The sequence below is a fragment of the Orcinus orca genome, chromosome 1 (genome assembly GCF_937001465.1).
Source record: "Orcinus orca chromosome 1, mOrcOrc1.1, whole genome shotgun sequence".
Lineage (NCBI taxonomy): Eukaryota > Metazoa > Chordata > Mammalia > Artiodactyla > Delphinidae > Orcinus > Orcinus orca.
The window spans coordinates 45,229,337-45,250,344 of record NC_064559.1 but is presented as its reverse complement, the minus strand read 5'-3'; the positions used below and the strand labels follow the sequence as shown (position 1 = coordinate 45,250,344).

The window sequence follows — 21,008 nt, the reverse complement described above, 5'->3', positions numbered from 1 at the left end:
CAAATAGGTTTCCCCCACAATGAACAGCTGCTATTATCTAATTTTTAAGCCCCTCTACTTTACTACCTCCTTCAGACAATAAGCTCCAAGCAAAATGCTCACTCTCAACAGTGAGAAAGTCAAGTAGATCCAAAGGACCTCTTTTTAAACCACATCAAAGGGGCAGAGGTGTGTCTAAAACCTAATATTCTGTCAAGGCAAGACTGCTAGACATCATTTGATTTAGGAGAAAGAGAACATTAGACACAATACACCCTGATTTAAACTGACATCTAAATTGTAATAACAACAGCAACAAACGTTTAAGGTGAATTAAGGATACAATTTATTTATACAATATATTTATACTCTCAAAAAAAATTATCAGTTTAGATACAAGTTGATTTAACTGATTTTCCCCAATAAAACTTGCTTAATAAATCTTGAAGATTTCTCAGTAATAACAGTTGTATCCTAAAAACAACATTATCAGCATATAAATACTCTTTTTAAACCATTACCTATTAAAAAGGAATCTTAAGAGGTAAAGAATATTTACAAACTTCTTTAGTACTTCTAATATGCAAAGGAACAGTAACAAAATAATGTATATAAAGATTTGCCAAATTGTGAAACGATATTTTAAAAAACGAATTCTTTTCAATGGTAAGTCAAACAATATTATCATTTCTAGACAGAATATCAGAATTGCCTGACAAAAAATGACTATTGCTAAATTTAGAAAGGTTCTATTAACAGAGATTGTTATTTTAATCTGAAGAGTAGCCCAGGGAGATTTGGCTATTTATCATCCACTAGAGAACCCTACAGAAATCATCCCAAATGTCTTAAAAAATGCTAAAGGTTTTCAATGTTAGCTGAATAAAGATAAAACATTTTGCAATTACAGATGTTTAATAATGTAATGACAAGTTCTAAAATATATAATTACCCTATCACTGAAAAAGTGGTTAGCCTTTTAACTTAAATTCTTTAATTCTAAGAAAGAACTATCCTATCTAGTAAATGGTTTCTCATATGTATTTTTTCTACAGTTAAAATTTAGGAATGGAACCAACCTTCATAGCTTGTTCAAGCTTAACAGATAAACTTGCCACAGCTTTCTGGGCACGTTCATACTCCTCACGTTGGCGTTTCAAAATTGGTGCTTTGGCTTCAACTTCTTTCACTATTTCATCTAGATACTTATTAATTCTTTTGTTCTCTAGTTTCTCCAAAAGCAGCTGATCCTGAGTTTCCACATAAGCATTATACAGCTGAAAGAAGAAGAGGGGTCATTTCAAACCTAAGCATAACAGATATACACAGTTTGTCTAGCTTCTTCATAAACATTCATTAGCAATTACACAAGATGGAAATGTTTACTGTATGTTACACAGAACCAGGAACCAAGAAAGCCTTTCCTGGGGACTTCCCTGGTGGCACAGTGGTTAAGACTCCACGCTCCCAAAACAGGGGGCCCAGATTCGATCCCTGGTCCGGGGACCAAGAGTTTGCATGCCACAACTAAGGAGCCCATGAGGCACAACTAAAAACAAACAAACAAACAAAAAAAGTAAGAAAGCTTTCCCTAAAACGATCCGTTAATCACTAGGCAATTTTAAGAATAATTTTTCTGGGGCATAAGTGTCAGAGAGATGTGAACACTTTTGCTGAAGGAGAATAACAAGATTTAATACCATTTTTACCTCAGTTAGCTTCATGCCAGGTTTCACTATCTTAGCTACGGCTGCTGCAGTAGGAGACATGGCTGCAAGCTCTTCTTCAGACAAGATGGCCCCTGAGCCAACACACAGAAATCGAGTATATTTTTGTAAAATTTCAAAGTAAAGCCACTAATATTTCTTACAAGTAAAAGTGATACCTACTGTACATTACATATAAATTCCTATGAAGACTATATAAAATATGACAAGTAACACAATTCTAAAAACCATGCAGTAATTATAGTTAAAACTATTCTGGAAATTGACACACAATTATGTGTGATCAAATGGTACTTATACCTAACAATACAATAAAGATACAGATAAAGTAATGTGGAACTAAAAATAAATAAATTGTAATGCTATAACTTAATGAGTTTCCTACATCACAACATGACAAACACTATTAGTGAAGTTAAGTGAGGACTATGTAGGGAAGTTCTAGTATTTCAAACCTTTAATAAGCATCTATTAATCCATACCTTTACGTTTTGTGGCAGAAAGCAGGTCATTTGCATTCTCTAATTCCTTCTCTAATTTCCTTATTTTCTCAAGCATTTCTTTTTCCATTTGATCTTTAGATTCCTCTACTTCTAGAAGATGATCTTGTATTGCTTTATTGGCTAAAAACATTTTTAGAGACAGAATAATCAAGCACATAATTAAAATCTTTAAATTACAGAATGTAACAGAATAGTTAGCACACAATATTAAGTTCTACAGAGGCTGTGGTTGACAGTTATTACCCACTGGAAGATCTTGATGTACTTATAATTCCTGAGGTGTCCTGGCCTAGTCAATCTATTTCTCCTTTTGATGTCCCTTTTATAAGAGGGGAAAATAGGGGAACTCAAATTATAAAAAAAGTGGCTCTAAGTGTCTCTTTGGTTTTAATCTGATCTTAGATGTCTAGAACATAGGAAATGCCTGGAAAAGATCATACATAAATAACTTACATTAAAAAAAAGCAGGAATATATGAAATCAAAGACTTTAAAATACATTATAACTTAAAAAGTAAGGCTTATTTATGGATTAAGAGAGTACCCAAACTATAAACCTATATGTATTTATCAAAGGAAACGTTTCAAAAATGGAAGAAAAATTTCCTATTACAATCAGAATATATATATATAAGGTTATCAAATGAAAGAAACAGAAAAATGTTAGCTACTTATATTTTCAAATATTTGCTGAAAATAGAATTTAAAATTTCTTGAACTAAGGATCTTTCTTCTATATCAAATTTTGTCCCTAATAAGGTATCTGACCTCCAAATCCAAAAATCTACAGAAGGGTAAAGAAAACAGTACCTTCTATCTAAAAACAAAATAATCTTCCCATAATTGGAAAGTCTTACCTTCTCCAGCTTCCTTCAAAAGTTTGTGTAATTCATCCACTGCTCGGGTCAGTTCATTGCTCTTTGCCTCTGAATCATCAGCAGCACTCTAAAATTTAATCTTAAAAAAGTTACCCAACATCCAATAATGCAACATTAGGACACTAAAGCATATGGTACGGTACCTACCTTGTAAAGATTAGAGAGTTTTATGTGAGCATTTAATTCATTGTGGAATTTCTCTTCCATACTGGCCTGCTGTTCCTTGGCCTGAGGGGGAAAAAAAAAGCCAACACCAAAAACCAAATTAGCAGTCTGATTTGAACTGAATTTAGAATGCTTATCAAATGCCAAGATAAAAAATTCAGTTTTGAAAGTAAAGAGATGAAGACTAAAACACTAAAATTAAAATCAGTTGTCATTATAGAGATAAATTTTCTTAAGGATAAAATGTTAATGATATTTTTATCTTAAAGTAGGATATTTAAATGTCATTAAAATTAACCATACTCGTTTTTAGACAGTACTTTGGATACAGTATGTAACTGATTCTAGCAATTTTAGCCTAGTTACATCCTATGAAAGTGCCCTGGCCATTTTGTGGTGCCAGGAATGGTTCAAAATATGAAATCATTTTATAAATCAATAGCTTCCTAAGTGTTACAATATTTTTGTAAAAGAGACATTTTAAACTGGTCAACTACACCTCTTTCAGTTTGGTCAACAGATCCTCTACATGCTTTTGAAGATTCTCATTTGATGTTTTCAAGCCATTCATCTGTTCTTCCATTCTAGAAACCTAGAAACAAAGAAGTAGAGTTGGTTGCAGGGAAGGATGTTGTATTAACTGAAATTAATTTGGTATAAAGCTGCCAAGTACCAGGACTGAGTGAGCCAGAGCCCCCTAATCAGCTGCTACTTTAACCCTGTCCTGTCTGGGTGGGGAACAGACGCCCGCAGGCTACCTACACGCAGAGGTGGGTCCAAATCCAAAGCTGAACCCCAGGAGCTGTGCGAACAAAGAAGAGAAAGGGAAATTTCTCCCAGCAGCCTCAGGAGCAGCGGATTAAAGCTCCACAATCAACTTGATGTACCCTGCATCTGTGGAATACCTGAATGGACAACGAATCATCCCAAAATTGAGGCAGTGGACATTGAGAGTAATTGTAGACTTGGGGTTTGCTTTCTGCATCTAATTTGTTTCTGGTTTTATGTTTATCTTAGTTTAATATTTAGAACTTATTATCATTGGTAGATTTGTTTACTGATTTGGTTGCCCTCTCCCTTTTTTTTTTGTATATATATATTTTTCCTTTTTCTCTTTTTGTGAGTGTGTGTGTATGCTTCTTTTGTGATTTTGTCTGTATAGCTTTGCTTTTGCCATTTATCCTAGGGTTCTATTTTCTTTCTTTTTTTTTTTTGGTATAGTTTTTAGCACTTGTTATCATTGGTGGATTTGTTTATTGGTTTCATTGCTCTCTTCTTTCTTTCCTTTTTTATTTTTTACTTTCAATATTTTTTTTGTTATTTATCTTAATAACTTAATTTAATTTAATTAATTTATTTTTCTTTCTTTCTTCCTTTCTTTTTTTTTTCCTCCCTTTTCTTCTGAGCTGTGTGGATGACAGGGTCTTGGTGCTCCGGCCGGTGTCAAGCGTGAGCCTCTGAGGTGGGAGAACCGAGTTCAGAACATTGGTCCACCAGAGACCTCCCGGCCCCACGTAATATCAAATGGTGAAAGCTCTCCCAGAGATCTCCATCTCAATGCTAAGACCCAGCTCCACTCAACAAATAGCAAGCTCCAGTGCTGGACACCCCATGCCAAACAACTAGTAAGAAAGGAACACAACGCCACCCATTAGCAGAGAGGCTGACTAAAATCATAATAAGCTCACAGACACCCCAAAACATACCACCAGATGCAGTCCTGCCCACCAGAAAGACAAGATCCAGCCTCATCCACCAGAACACAGACACCAGTCCACTCCACCAGGAAGCCCACACAACCTAAAGAACCAACGTTACACACTAGGGGCAGACACGAAAAACAACAGGAATTACAAACCTGCAGCTTGCAAAAAGGACACCACAAACACAGTAAGTTAAGCAAAATGAGAAGACAGAGAAACACAGGGTAGATGAAGGAGCAAGCAAAACCCACCAGACCAAACAAATGAAGAGGAAATAGGCAGTCTACCTGAAAAAGAATTCACAGTAATGTTAGTAAAGATGATTCAAAATCTTGGAAATAGAATGAAGAAAATACAAGAAACGTTTCACAAGGACCAAGAAGAACTAAAGAGCAAACAATGATGAACAACACAATAAATGAAATTTAAAATTCTCTATAAGGAATCAATAGCAGAATAACTGCGGCAGAAGAACAGATAAGTGACCTGGAAGATAAAATAGAGGAAATAACTACTGCAGAGCAGAATAAAGAAAACAATGAAAAGAATTGAGGACAGTCTCAGAGACCTATGGGACAACATGAAATTCATCAACATTCAAATTATAGGGGTCCCAGAAGAAGAAGAGATAAAGAAAGGGACTGAGAAAATATTTAAAGAGATGATAGTTGAAAACTGCCCTAACATGGGAAAGGAAATACTGAATAAACTCCAGGAAGCCAGAGAGTTCCATAAAGGATAAATCCAAAGAGAATCATGCCAAGACACATACTAATCAAACTATCAAAAACTAAATACAAAGAAAAAATATTAAAAGCAGCAAGGGAAAAGCAACAAATAACATACAAGGGAATCTCCATAAGGTTAACAGCTGATTTCTCAGCAGAAACTCTGCAAACCAAAAGGTGTGGCAGGATCTATTTAAAGTGACAAATCGGAAAAAACTACAATCAAGATTACCTTACCCAGCAAGGATCTCATTCAGATTCAACGGAGAAATTAAAACCTTTACAGACAAGCAAAAGCTAAGTGAATTCAGCACCACCAAACCAGCTTTACAAAAAATGCTAAAGGAACTTCTATAGGCAGGAAACACAAAAAAAGGAAAAGACCTACAATAACAAACCCAAAACAATTAAGAAAATGGTAACAGAAACATACATATCGATAATTACCTTAAATGTAAATGGATTAAATGCTCCAACCATAAGACACAGACTGGCTGAATGGATACAGAAACAAGACCAGTATATATGCTGTCTACAAGAGACCCACTTCAGACCTAGGGACACATACAGACTGAAAGTGAGGGGATGGAAAAAGATATTCCACGCAAATGGAAATCAAAAGAAAGCGGGAGTAGCAATTCCAATATCACACAAAATAGACTTTAAAATAAAGCCTATTATAGGAGACATAGAAGGGTACTACATAATGATGAAGGGATCAACCCAAGAAGAAGATATAACAATTGTAAATATTTATGCACCCAACATAGGAACACGTACATACATAAGGCAAATGCTAACAGCCATAGAAGGGGAAATTGACAGTAACAGAATCATGGTAGGGGACATTAACACCCCACTTTCACCAACGGACAGATCATCTAAGATGAAAATAAATAAGGAAACACAAGCTTTAAATGATACATTAAATAAGATGGACTTAATTGATATTTATAGGACATTCCATCCAAAAACAACAGAATACACTTTCTTCTCAAGTGCTCATGGAACATTCTCCAGGATAGATCATATATTCGGTCACAAAGCAAGCCTTGGTATTAAGAAAACTGAAATCATATCAAGTATCGTTTCCGACCACATGCTATGAGACTACGTATCAATTATAGAAAAAAAATCTGTTAAAAATACAAACACATGGAGGCTAAACAATACACTGCTAAATAACTAAGATATCACTGAGGAAATCAAAAAATACCTAGAAACAAATGACAATGGAGACGTGACGACCCAAAACCTATGGTATGCAGCAAAAGCAGTTCTAAGAGGGAAGTTTATAGCAATACAATCCTCCCTCAAGAAACAAGAAACATCTCAAATAAACAACCTAACCTTGCACCAAAAGCAATTAGAGAAAGAAGAACAAAACAATGCCAAAGTGAGCAGAAGGAAAGAAATCATAAAGATCAGATCAGAAATAAATGAAGGAAATGATAGCAAAGATCAATAAAACTAAACTCTGGTTCTTTGAGAAGATAAAAAAAATTGATAACCATTAGCCAGACTCATCAAGATGAAAAGGGAGAAAACTCAAATCAATAGAATCAGAAATGAAAAAGGAGAAGTAACAACTGAAACTGCAGAAATACAATGGATCATGAGAGATTATTATAAGCAACTATATGCCAATAAAATGCACAATCTGGAAGAAATGGAAAAATTCTCAGAAAAGCATAACCTTCTGAGCCTGAACTAGGAAGAAACAGAAAATATGAACGGACCAATCACAAGCACTGAAATTGAAACTGTGATTAAAAATCTTCCAGCAAACAAAAGCCTGAACTAGGAAGAAACAGAAAATATGAACGGACCAATCACAAGCACTGAAATTGAAACTGTGATTAAAAATCTTCCAGCAAACAAAAGCAAACAAAAACAAAAAAAACAAAAAACAAAAAAACCAGATAACTTCACAGGTGAATTCTATCAAACATTTAGAGAAGAGCTAACACCTATCCTTCTCAAACTCTTCCAAAATACAGCAGAGGGAGGAACACTACCAAACTTATTCTATGAGGCCGTCATCACCCTGATGTCAAAACCAGACAAAGATGTCACAAAAAGAGAAAACTACAGGCCAACATCACTGATGAACACAGACGTAAAAATCCTCAACAAAACACTAGCAAACAGAATGCAACAGCACATTAAAAGGATCATACACCGTGATCAAGCTCGGTTTATTGCAGGAATGCAAGGATTCTTCAATATACGTAAATCAATCAATATGATACACCACATTAACAAACTGAAGGAGAAAAGCCATATGATCATCTAACTAGATGCAGAAAAAGCTTTCAACAAAATTAACACCCATTTATGATTAAAAAAACCTCCAAAAAGCAGGCAGAGAGGGAACTTACCTCAATAAAACAAAGGCCATATATGAGAAACCCACAGCCAACATCATCCTCAATGGTGAAAAACTGAAACCATTTCCACTAAGATCAGGAACAAGCAAGGTTGCCCACTCTCACCACTATTATTCAACATAGTTTTGGAAGTTTTAGCCACAGCAATCAGAAGAAAAAGAAATAAAAGGAATCCAAATCGGAAGAGAAGAAGTAAAGGTGTCACTGTTTGCAGATGACATGATACTATACATAGAGAATCCTAAAGGTGCTAGCAGAAAACTACTAGAGCTAACCAATGAATTTGGTAAATTAGCAGAATACAAAATTAATGCAAAGAAATCTCTTGCATTCCTATGCTAATGATGAAAACTCTGCAAGAGAAATTAAGGAAACATTCCCATTTACCATTGCGACAAAAACAATAAAATACCTAGGAATAAACATACCTAAGGAGACAAAAGACCTGTATGCAGCAAACTATAAGACACCGAAGAAAGAAATTAAAGATGATACAAACAGATGGAGAGATATATCATGTTCTTGGACTGGAAGACTCAACACTGTGAAAATAACAATACCACCCAAAGCTATCTACAGATTCAATGCAATCCCTATCAAACTACCAGTGGCATTTTTCACAGAACTAGAACAAAAAAATTCACAATTTGTATGGAAACACAAAAGACCCTGATAGCCAAAGCAATCGTGTGAAAGAACAACGGAGCTAGAGGAATCAGGCTCTGTGACTTCAGACTATAATACAAAGCTACAGTAATCAAGACAGTATGGTAGTGGCACAAAAAGAGAAATATAGATCAATGGAACAGGATAGAAAGCCCAGAGATAAACCCACGCACGTATGGTCACCTTATCTTTGATAAAGGAGGCAAGAATATAATGGAGAAAAGACAGCCCCTTCAATAAGTGGTGCTGGGAAAACTAGACAGCTACATGTAAAGGAATGAAATTAGAACACTCCCTAACACCATACACAAAAATAAACTCAAAATGGATTGGAGACCTAAATGTAAGGCCAGACACTATCAAACTCTTAGAGGAAACCATAGGCAGAACGCTCTATGACATAAATCACAGCAAGATCCCTTTTGACCCACCTCTTAGAGAAATGGAAATAAAAACAAAAATAAACAAATGGGACCTAATGAAACTTCAAAGCTTTTGCACAGCAAAGGAAACCATAAAAAATATGAAAAGATAACCCTCAAAATGGGAGAAAATATCTGCAAACGAAGAAATGGACAAATGATTAATCTCCAAAATACACAAGCAGCTCATGCAGCTCAATATTAATAAAACAAACAACCCAATCCAAAAATGGGCAGAAGACCTAAATAGACATTTCTCCAAAGAAGATATACAGATTGCCAACACACACATGAAAGGATGCTCAACATCACTAATCGTTAGAGAAATGCATATCAAAACTACAATGAGATATCATCTCACACCAGTCAGAATGGCCACCATCAAAAAATCTACAAACAATAAATGCTGGAGAGGGTGTGGAGAAAAGGGAATCCTGTTGCACTGTTGGTGGGAATGTAAACTGATACAGCCACTATGGAGAACAGTATGGAGGTTTCTGAAAAAACTAAAAATAGAACTAACATATGACCCTGAAATCCCACTACTGGGCATATACCCTGAGAAAACCATAATTCAAAAAGAATCATGTACTACAATGTTGATTGCAGCTCTATTTACAGTAGCCAGGACATGGAAGCAACCTAAGTGTCCATCGACAGATGAATGGATAAAGAAGATGTGGCACATATATACAATGGAATATTACTCAGCCATATAAAGAAATGAAATTGAGTTATTTCTAGTAAGGTGGATGGACCTAGAGTCAGTCATACAGGGTGAAGCAAGTGAGAAAGAAAAAAACAAATACCGTATGCTAAAACATATATATGGAATCTAAAAAAAAAAAGAAAATATGGTTCTGAAGAACCTAAGCGCAGGACAGGAATAAAGACGCAGATGTAGAAAATGGACTTGAGGACACGGGGAGGGGGAGGGTAAGCTGGGAGAAAGTGAGAGAGTGGCATGGATATATATACACTACCAAATGTAAAATAGATAGCTAGTGGGAAGCAGGCGCGTAACACAGGGAGATCAGCTTGGTGTTTTGTGACCACCTAGACGGGTGGGATAGGGAGGGTGGGAGGGAGACGCAAGAGGGAGGAGATATGGGGATATGTGTATACGTATAGCTGATACACTCTGTTATACAGAAGAAACTAACACACAATTATAAAGCAATTATACTCCAATAAAGATGTTAAAAATAAATAAATAAAGTTTAGCTGCCAAGTAAAAGCAAAATAATCCCCCACACCCAAAAAAGCATTTTACATAAAATATGAATGTTTAAGAAAATGAAAAATAGCTCACAGAAAAACATGTTTAGTTTTAGCTCAGAGAAACTCACCACCACTTCTTAAACATGTGTCTTAGGAAGGACACACCATAAGACAGTAGATAGTATGAAAATTCATCCAAGGATATGTAAGTTCTTTATTTAAATGCAAGTCAGAAAGAGAAAACAAATATTGTATATTAACGCATACATGTAGAATCTAGAAAAATAGTACCGATGAACCTATATCCAGGGCAGGAATGTAGAGAATGGATATGTGGACACAGTGGGGGAAGCAGAGGGTGGATGAACTGGGAGATTAGGTTTGACATAAATACACTACCATGTGTGAAAAAGAGAGCTAGTGGCAACCTGCTCTATAGCTCAGGGAACTCAGCTCGGTGCTCTGTGATAATCTAGATGGGTGGGATGGGGGATGGGAGGGAGGTCCAAGAGGAAATATGTATACATATAGCTGATTCACTTCATTGTACAGTAGAAACTAACACAGCATTGTAAATCAATTATAATCTGATAAAAAAAAATGTAACTGGTTAATTTCCTAGGCCAAATGTTTATGAGTTATGTCCTTAACATTGACCCCTAATCTTACAATATATTTAAGTTGGTACTCCACTGAATAAATTTGTATAAGCTGGCACACAAATGTAAACTGTAACTAACATAAAGATACAATTTTACTAAATTACCTCCTCTTTTTTGTTTTCAAGATTACATTTAAGCTCAAGAATTTCATTTCCTTTATCTCTTCCGAGAGCCAGAAGTTCATCAGTTTTGGTCTTCAACTCTGTATTCAGCCAAGTATTCTGATTATGTAACAACTCCTTTTCTTGCTCCAAGCGTTTTTCTCGATACTAAGGAAATCCAAGAAAAAAAGGTTTACAGTTAAATATAGTATATGGTTATTCAAAAGATTTTGTGTATAGCTAAGGTACACAAGCAGAACTTTTACAACAGAAATAAGTATTTGCATGGACTCTTAACAGAAAAGAGAATCAGGTAAGAACAATATGAAACAAACATCATATAAGCAAAACAGTTCAATTAAAATTGTCTTAAAACTTAATTCCTTGATATTAAAAAAATATAGCTTTTAATTCATTTATAGATAACTTGCTTATATTTAAAATTTAATTTAGGTGAGTTTTAATCAAAAGTTGTATTCTATGCATTAGAAATTGTTTGTTTCTCACCTTAACAGAAACATCAGAAGCTTGAAGTTCATCGAATTTTAACTGAAGCTCACCCTTTGTTGCATTGCTTTCTTTAAGTTTTTCACTTAGACGTTTAACATCCTCTAGAAAGGTCAGAAGAGAATGTGAAAATGACTAATGAATGGTCAGAGGAACCAAACATCAAAAATGCATCTCTAGGAATACAAACATTTACATAAGTAGTTCTCAACTCTTCTATTTTAACTTGTTTCTGCCATACTTAATCACAAATTTAATTTTAACAAATAGATGATGAAGTCAAATTCATGCATCCAACCAAGCATGTAAATTATACTGGTTATCTTATTTTAAATGCAGTATCTAAAGCTAAATATACAATATTAACATTAATTCCCTCATATTAACCAAAAGTCTATTAAAATTTCACAAATTAGCCATTTCTTAAGTTAAAAAGCAATGATACATATTAAAACCTTACATTCAAAACAGCAGGAATATACATACTTAATTATTTTTGTATTCCTTACATGAAGGTTTTTATGAAAAAATTTAATTTTACTTACCCACTAGCTGATCAAAATCATCAACAAATACTTTGAATTAATTTTTCTGAGAATAGTTACTAATTGACTATTATTGTACAGTAACATAAGTATTTGAAAATTCTTCCTTCAGTAGAAATAAAAATTCTGAAAAATCTTATAAAAAGGAACCAACGGGAACTGGATACCACTAAACTGCTTAAGAGTCACATTCACTTGAATACATCAACTGTATTACATATTATATTCTATGTCTAAATATCTTATATTCTTGCTTCCTAATTCTTTCAGCCTGTGCTTTTAAATACGGGCTCTCCTTTTAGGTTCTTATATTGAATGCTTGTGGACAGCTTATACCAGCAAGTGCGTCTGTATCAAAAGGAGTTCAGCCTCTACAACTGAACATCTGAACAGTTTCCAATTTGATACTATAAATAATACTGTAGTTCATAAACCTTGGTCCAAATTCCTTCAGATGTTTTTCATTTGTGTACTTGTCTATAGACACCTCTTTAAGGGCTCAGAATGATCTAGAGATAAATGAGTAGGAGAAACAACAGGATATTACTCTGAACTCTATTCTGAGCTATGACAAACACCAGCTAATAGAAATGGACTGGGGATTAAATCTTAGCACTGTTAGAAGAGAAAGAAAAGAGTGAAGTTAGAGACTAAGGTCCTTTTTCATACCTGTTAAATATTCAAGTTCTTGAGATAGTCTCTCATTGGTTCTAATTAAGTCTCTTTTCTCAGCTTCTAATTCTTCCTTTGTCCTTGTAAACTGGCTCTGTCATATAAAGGAGTTAGCATAAAACATTTAAATAAGAAAATCAAGTTGATCAAATATATAGAAATGAACATGGAATTGGCACCTTAGTTAACATTAGCAGTGGTTTAAAAATGGTTGGTTTTCTTACTTATGGCTTATACATAAAAATGTTTAAAAACTACCCATAATCTCAACACTTCTGTTCATATTTTGGGTTTTTAAAAATTATTCTTCCTAGACTCACAAAAAAATTTCCCATGTCACTTTTTAATCACTTGAAAGTGTCATATAATTATATAATTACTTCAACAAGCCTTTTTAAGAAACTTAATTTACTTCTAATTTTTGCTGTTATAAAATAAAACTTTAATGAATATCACTGCACCTTGGCTCAAATTATTTCTCAAGAAAGATCCCCAGAAACAGAATTATTTAAAACTCTTAATATATTTTGTCAAATTGCTTTGCAGCAAGACAACGGCAATTTATAGGCTTTTCTTGAAGTCATAATTGCCAATCTGAAGCCACTTATGCCAGAAGTGAAGATTATGCTTTTAAAAAAAAAAAAAAAGGAGAAACAAAAAAATCAGTGTTAACATGGGGAGGTGAAAAATAATTACATTGTTGCATTATCTGCATTTTTCTGATTACAAGTGAAGTAGAATAATATTTCATATTGCTATTGGCTATTTGTACAGCTTCCTGTCTGGTTTTAAAAACCTTTGCCCATTTCCCCCTTTGAATAATTTTTCTTATAATTTGAAAGTAGTCATGTATTAAGGATATATATAGTCATATTTTTATTGAGAAAATACTTTCTATGATTTATTTGCTTTTTAATTCTTTTTTTTTTTTTAACATCTTTATTGGGGTATAATTGCTTTACAATGGTGTGTTAGTTTCTGCTCTACAACAAAGTGAATCAGTTATACATATACATATGTTCCCATATCTTTTCCCTCCCACGTCTCCCTCCCTCCCACCCTCCCTATCCCACCCCTCCAGGCTGTCACAAAGCACCGAGCCAATATCCCTGTGCCATGCGGCTGCTTCCCACTAGCTATCTACCTTACTACGTTTGTTAGTGTGTATATGTCCATGACTCTCTCTCGCCCTGTCACAGCTCACCCTTCCCCCTCCCCATAACCTCAAGTCCGTTCTCTAGGAGGTCTGCGTCTTTATTTGATTCTTTTTATGTAGAAAATTTAAAATTTCTATTGGATCAAGTCTATCACTCTTTCCCACTATAAGTGTCTTCCATATATCAAATATCTTTTAACCTCAAATCAAACGCAAATTTTTAAAAAGCAATGGCAAGAGTCTAAAGGTCTATCTGATCAAAGAATCATTGGGTATGACCACTTTATTAAACAAACTGGCCCGCAATCCTTGTAATCATATTCAATCTGTTATTCTTAATCACTACTCTAAGGAAATGATTACCAATGTGGATTCACACATATCCCCAACTGTATCACAATACTTGAAATAATGCCTAGGCAATAGTAAGCATTAAATACATAATTTCTAAAAGAATGGAAGGAAGATAGGTAGGTAAGTGGGTGGATAGACAGCCAGATGGATCTATGAATATCTACCCTACTTACAGATTTATGGCACTTATAATGCAAAAAAATTTTTTTTAAATCATGACTTAAGAGCTACACAGCTAAAAGCAAGTGTTTTTTTATATCAAGAACTTACATATTCTAACAAGTAAAAGGAATATACAATCAATCATTAAAACATAAAATCCTATTAAGGAATTTATGTATATACATTTTTGTTAGTAGCTTCTCCTAACTGAACATATTTCATCTTCCCACTGACTAAATAACCAATAAGCACAATCAGAATAGAAAACTTCCTCAAGTATCAGGTTTACAATTAGCTTTATTCACAGGAATAACTTTTACCTGAATGGCAATATTGCGATCCTGAGCCACTTCAAGTTCTTTGTTTTTCTCAGTTAGCACCTTCAGTTGACTGTCTGGATAAAAGGAATTTTATGAACACACGTACATAAGCTTAAAATTTGCGATGACAGTTTGTATTCAATGGCCACCCATACACGTTTTGAAATTAAGAAACTAAGTTTCAGAAAGGTAGAGCTGCACAACACTGCATTCCAAATTCGTAAGTACAACCCAAATTTACTGTATTTCTAGTACAAAGTTTTAAATATGCTATCCTGTCTTCAAAATCATATTTGTGATCATTTTAGCCAACATTTTTAGGAAAAAGTATTTGCAATTACCAATTTCCTTATTTTTCAATGACATCTTCTAAATCAATCATAAAAAAGTGAATTAATTGTATTTGCAAATTCAAAAATTAAGTGAAAAAAGGCAAAATCAAGAGAATAAATAACATTTAAACTACATGAAATGTATACAGAGTAAATCACAATAATGGATAACTAATTCAGCTGGTTTACCACGCTAAAAAGAGCTATGCTTGATACTGAATTTTCAGTCCCACAATCTCTACTCATAATGAGCTATCTCCCCTAAAGTTTCTCTTCTAAACATATTCCAATAATTAGGAAGAGTATACTTTCTGAAACCTTCTTCCACTGAAACACGTCTATGTTATGTGCTGGTAATTTAATGAACAAATACATTATTATTACTTCCAAGTTAAACAATTCGTTTATTAAAAGAAAAACAAAAAACCTGCTAAATTTGTCCACATTTTCTGTCATTTTAATGTTATTTACTGCTTCCAAACTAAAAAAATATAAAAATATAAACTGTACACCCCAGGAAGGCATGTCTATCTAGGTTTATCCCCATCTTCTCCTCCCTCTCCCTTTTCCGGATCTCATAAAAGAAGCTGGGATCACAGTCATTTTCTTGAAATTTTTTAGCACTATTGCTCTACAAACCTTTTTTTTTATGCCAAGACAAAACTGTGTACAGGTAATAAATCAGATGTAGCTACTCAAGTATTCATACCCTCATTACACATATATACATACCATCATATGTATACATCACATGTTTTAAAAATGAGATGTGCCAAAATTAGTTGAAAAGGGTTTTGACTCAAACATACAGTTGATGGGCATGGACTTGGTTAAGAAAGAAGACTAATGTTTCAGCCATTCTCTTAATTATTAGCTTCTTGCATTCCCAATGAAATTAAAATCCAGCTATACCTAATAACAAATATTATGCCCCTACTCTATAAAGATCTTCCTGACATTCGCTTTTTTCTCTGTAAACAAGGCACAAAAAACACATCATCCTCCCAAGAAATGTCAGGACCTTTAAGATCTTGTGTACTTTCTAGGACTTAATGATGTAAGAAAATTAATTAAGAAGAAAAACAGCTGTTCATCTTTCAATGGAATTAGGCCTTAAAGAGGAAATTACATCCTGAGGTTCATAAGTAGTTATAAATATCATAACAAGAGTTAAAACATGAATATAATAATGGAACTAATAGGCTTTAATTTTTCAACAACATAAAAATAATTAAGTCACTCTCTTTACTTTTTCAGTTGGATAATGCTTCAGCCTTTTCAAAATGCTTTCATATATACCTCATTTGACCTGTACAGCTGTTTAAGTAGATAGACAAGTGGCTCTAGCCATTTTATAAACAATAATCAAACACTGTTATGATTTACATATGACATAAGAGTTTTTAATAGCAGTCAGAATTAGAACCCATGCCTCCTGACCATTAAGCCCTGGACTCTTTCAAAGTCTTTACCACTGAATGAAAAAAAATCACACTGAAAGAAAAAAACATGATATTACCAGAAATGAAAACAGGGACAATCAGTATTTTCATATACAGTAAATAAATGTTTCCAAAGCATACAAAGGAGGATCTGAAGACCTCAATACTCTAATATTAGAAAGATATAATTAAATACTTACTGAGCTTCTCCAGCTCAAGCCGCAAGCTTTGGCACTCTCGGGTTTCATTCACAAGTCTCTCCTGACTGTGGGACAGCCTCTTCTCTATCTCAAAGTACTGTTGTTCTACAGATGATCAGAGGAAAAAAAAAAAAAAAAATCAAACATACATGTACACACTGTCGACACTGCTACTTATTTTTGATAACCTTGATTTTAAAATTTAAGACATAGTATTGGGACCCACACTCCAAATAAGAGAGAATTTGAGTAAAGATAAATAGATCGAGTACAGAAAAGGACTTTAATCCAACATTTCCAACTGACATATGTAAAATGACAAAAGAAAATAAGGCCTGAGAGGGTTTTAACAAATTATTTTTCTGCCTATTCCACAAGATTATGAAATTCTTCAAGGCAGGCAACATGTCTCACTTATCATAGTATTTTCCCCACACATCAGTAGACTTCTTGGCATAAAGCAGACCAAAAAAATATATTTATTAAATGGAGAAAAAATTATTTAGGTTAAAAACTGCTTTGCTTTAAAAAGGTTTGTCTTAAAATAGCCAAAATAATGCCTGAACATATAAAATTACTAAATTTATGTAAAAATAAACATGTTAACTTTCCAAGGGAAGCGACTGATAGTGTACTGTTCAACACATTAGAAGCACATAGAAGACGCTCAATATTTATTCTGTAAATTAACACATAGAATGCAGTGCACTATATTCAGTGTTGGGATTCAGAGAATTAATTTTCAACATCAATTCTCTTTGGTAATTTTATTTATTTTTTTAAAATGAAAACTTCTTCAGAACTTTCAATCCACTTAGCAAAAACCGTTACCAATCCCGCACCGCCCGCCCACCCCCCCAAAAAAAACCAAGACACACAACCTGGTAAACCAGGACACACAACAGATGGTTTGTATTTTACTAATGGTAATTACTATGCTCTTAATATTTCTTCAATGATATTCAAGTCACCATTGTGAGGAACTTTCTTATTTGAGAGTCTACTACAGGTATTTATAAGGTCTTAATAGATTTTCTATCAAAGTCCAACTTTTAGAAAGAAGTCGTATATATTAAACATTTACTGCACGTGCACTGTGTTTCCAGCGCTGCCTTATGCATCCACTCGTTCTTGTGAACACAAAACGGACCAGAGCGAGACAGACTCAGAACAAGTGCAGGAAGTTATCATTAAAGACATAGGCCTTTGAAGGCAGATGACTAGAAAACAGAGCAGAAATTACTATCATTTAACGTGCAACATACAGACAGGGTACTCTAGGCTTAGAAGAATTAGGAGTCGCAGACCCCTAGTCCGGTGTAAACAGACCCAAACCTTCACAATTTCTGTTTGCCAGACGTTAGGCGTCCCTAAATGAGACCACCCTAATTACAAAGAAAACAGGAACTCAATGTGGATTCACATTTTAAAAACAAACAAACAGGCTCCTTCGTATCAAACTGTGAGGGAAGCAGTTACGAGAAGGCCTATGGTGCCCACGGAGCCAGAGAAGCGATGCTAGCTAGCAGTGAAGCCGTGGATGGTGCGAGCTTGCAAGGGGAGGAGACCAGCCATCGCTGGGGTCGCGCCCAGAAACAAGGGCGCGAAGAGCGTCGCACTTACCGCTCTCCACCTTAAATTTCTCGTGCCGCCCCTTGAGACCATCGATCTCGGACTGCTGGTCAGCAAGGAACTTCTCAAGTTTGTTCTGGACCGACTTGGGCAGCTTGTTCAGTTCCGTGCGCTCCAGGACTTGCTGCAACACCGCCGCCATGTCGATCGGGCCGGGGACCGTGGCGGCAGCGGCCGACTGAGCAGAAACGGAGAAGAAAGACGAAGACGAAGAGGACCCAGAAGCCTGGGCTGCCGCCTCCGCCACCTCGCTCGGCGTCTCGCGCGCGCCCGCCCGACGGAGACTCAAGCGGCGGGACCCTGGGAAATCGAGTCCCGCGTTAACTACTGCACCAGACGCGCCGCAGCGCCCGCGTCCGCAGTGCGCGCGCGATCACCGGAAGCTGTGCACCCTGGGAATCCGAGTTCAGAGGCAGTCTCTGACCCCTGTCGTGCACTCCGCTTTCCGGCCCTCTTTTCAACCCGCTTCTAGCCGCGTAGGCTTCAGGGAAACGTAGTTTTCCCCAATCCCTTCCGTGAGCCCAATTCCGCACCACCAAGTCCGCTTCCTCCTTTCTCCCCGCCCCCCGGCTCTCCTTGCCTGCCGCGCGACCACTTATCCGCGAGGTGGCGCCACATAGTACCCGTTAACCTACGTTCCTCCCTGAAGAGGAGGGCGACCTTACTGTCACAGCTCCGGGATGCCATGGGTCGTCCTCTTTGGCGGCTTTTAGACACTGGGCCGCTAGAGGGCATCGGTCCCAGCAGGGCCGGACGGCAGACGCCGGGCTACCGCCACGCTCTTAATGGCGCCCGGAAGGGGGCGGGGTGGCGACCGCAGTCGGTTTGGCTGAGGCGCTGCGGTGAAAGGAGGGGGCCAGCGTGCGTCATCAATCTGAGCCACCTGACTCCAGAGACCCCCGGGTGTGGAGTAGGAAGTGAGGTGCGGGAAGTTCGTCGCTTTCTGATGAATTCATTGACTGTGGAATTGGGACCGTTGTGGAATCTGGTCCCTGGAGGCTGGTACTTGCGCTCCAAACACCTTTCTTAGGTGGTCTGACAGTTCGACAGATTTGTCTGCCACGCGTGCACAGTCTGAGTACAGGTGAGTCAGCCTGAGGGTGGAATCCGTGTGTGTGTGTGTGTGTGTGTGTGTGTGTGTGAGATGTGTGTGCACTCGGGCACAGAGAACTGCCTTTTCAAGGACAGAAAGGGATAGAGTATAGGAAATATATGGACGGTCACTCCTGTGCGACACACTCAAGTCCAGTTATGAGACTTACTTAGATTTTTTGGTTTTTTGGTGGCGGAGTTGGTAACAGTGATTTAATAGGAATTTAAGGAGCTCGGTTTATTTTCCAGGAAGAGGATTTTAAAAAGCCAAGAGGAGTTTGAGTGTAGCTTTTATTTGTATGTTTTAAGGTAACGTTACAGAAAATGTTGCCTTGTGTTTATATTGTTAAAATTGAAAAACTTTTGGAACAGAAGTTGTTGAACACGTTCGTTCTTAAAAACCACTTCTTACCCTGCCACCGTAACAGAACTACTTGTTTCCAAATTGTAGTTCTGTGACTGCTAAGCAGAATCCGTAGATTATTTCATGTTTGATTACTCTTCTAAAAGAATTTGTTAAATTCTTTATTGAAAATAAAGCATTACTAATGTCATCCTCCCTACAGTTCCCACAGTAGCAAACCTTTGAGAATAGCAGTAAGGAGCTTAAGGTTGTTTCTTTCCCCCAAAATATTTTATATAAGCACTTTAATTAAGGTTGCTGGTATGTGCAGTACTGTGTTATGTCCTAGGCCCACAATATTATCATTATTGATCTACCATTTGGAAAATGCAGATGTTCTGTACTTGGACTTAGAGAATCCTAAAATTAGATTTTCTGACCTGCTATGATCCAAATTCTTTATTTTGTAGACTAGGAAAACAGAGTCCAGGGAAGTTGAGTGGTCTCAAGTCAGCGTTTGGACAACTTGCAAAGCTTCTGCTGATACACAGCATTTCAGGAAAATTTGAACTGTATAAGAGAAGATCTACATTTTTATTAGCGTCCTTTATAAAGTATGGTTAGCTACATTTCAAAGTTTTGAAGGAGCACTAAAGAAAAAAAATATCCGACAGTCAACCAGATTTCATAACCCAAAGATTTTCATCTTTCTGTTGCATTCAGTTTCTTACACGTTAACATGACTAGTAGATGACACCTTGGAAAAAGTAAGATTAGAAAGTTACATATCATAACCTTGGAGTCATTGTTAACTGCTATTTCTTGTAAGAATTAAGAATTATTTAGGGCAGAAGGAAAAAGAGTAGAATAGCATGACGAAGTAGAAGAAAGTTTAATACACAGAAATGCATACCTTAAGGTGGTAAAAGTGGAAAGCCCTTAACTTTATAGAGGCATTAATGATTTAGACAGGGAGTCCTAGACTTCACCAAAAAAAAAAAAGTGCAAACCTGAGAGCTAAGAAGACATTTAATGCATTTTGAGACAAAACCGAACAGGAACTTTGAAAAAAGACCATGTAATAGGCCATTTCAAACTGGAAGCGAT

The 21,008-nt window shown here is 36.0% G+C and overlaps 2 protein-coding genes across 7 annotated transcripts in view; one reads left to right on the top strand and one right to left on the bottom strand.

Moving 5' to 3' along the window:
- TPR (translocated promoter region, nuclear basket protein) overlaps positions 1-19,300 on the bottom strand; it is a 65,416-nt gene extending 46,116 nt beyond the window's left edge. For 2 of the 3 annotated variants that reach the window (XM_033437991.2, XM_033437990.2), the window contains exons 1-12: positions 18,458-18,763; positions 16,835-16,939; positions 14,861-14,934; positions 12,866-12,962; positions 11,652-11,755; positions 11,148-11,312; positions 3,751-3,843; positions 3,234-3,314; positions 3,066-3,153; positions 2,189-2,329; positions 1,689-1,780; positions 1,059-1,256 (exon numbers count right to left, since the gene is read on the bottom strand). In XM_033437991.2, coding sequence (XP_033293882.1) covers positions 1,059-1,256; positions 1,689-1,780; positions 2,189-2,329; positions 3,066-3,153; positions 3,234-3,314; positions 3,751-3,843; positions 11,148-11,312; positions 11,652-11,755; positions 12,866-12,962; positions 14,861-14,934; positions 16,835-16,939; positions 18,458-18,608 — 1,389 coding nt within the window. In that variant the 5' untranslated portion in view covers positions 18,609-18,763. Of the gene's footprint in view, positions 1-1,058; positions 1,257-1,688; positions 1,781-2,188; positions 2,330-3,065; positions 3,154-3,233; positions 3,315-3,750; positions 3,844-11,147; positions 11,313-11,651; positions 11,756-12,865; positions 12,963-14,860; positions 14,935-16,834; positions 16,940-18,457; positions 18,767-19,131 lie in introns of those variants that run through there. The other variant, XM_033437992.2, reaches the window with a different exon arrangement.
- A 14-nt stretch (positions 19,301-19,314) lies between these two features.
- ODR4 (odr-4 GPCR localization factor homolog) overlaps positions 19,315-21,008 on the top strand; it is a 40,448-nt gene continuing 38,754 nt past the window's right edge. Inside the window, exon 1 of one of the 4 annotated variants that reach the window (XR_004486204.2) lies at positions 19,315-19,550. The gene's annotated coding sequence lies outside the window, so the exon portion shown is untranslated. The remainder of the gene's footprint in view (positions 19,551-21,008) is intronic. The other 3 variants (XM_033438001.2, XM_033437999.2, XM_033438000.2) reach the window with 3 other exon arrangements.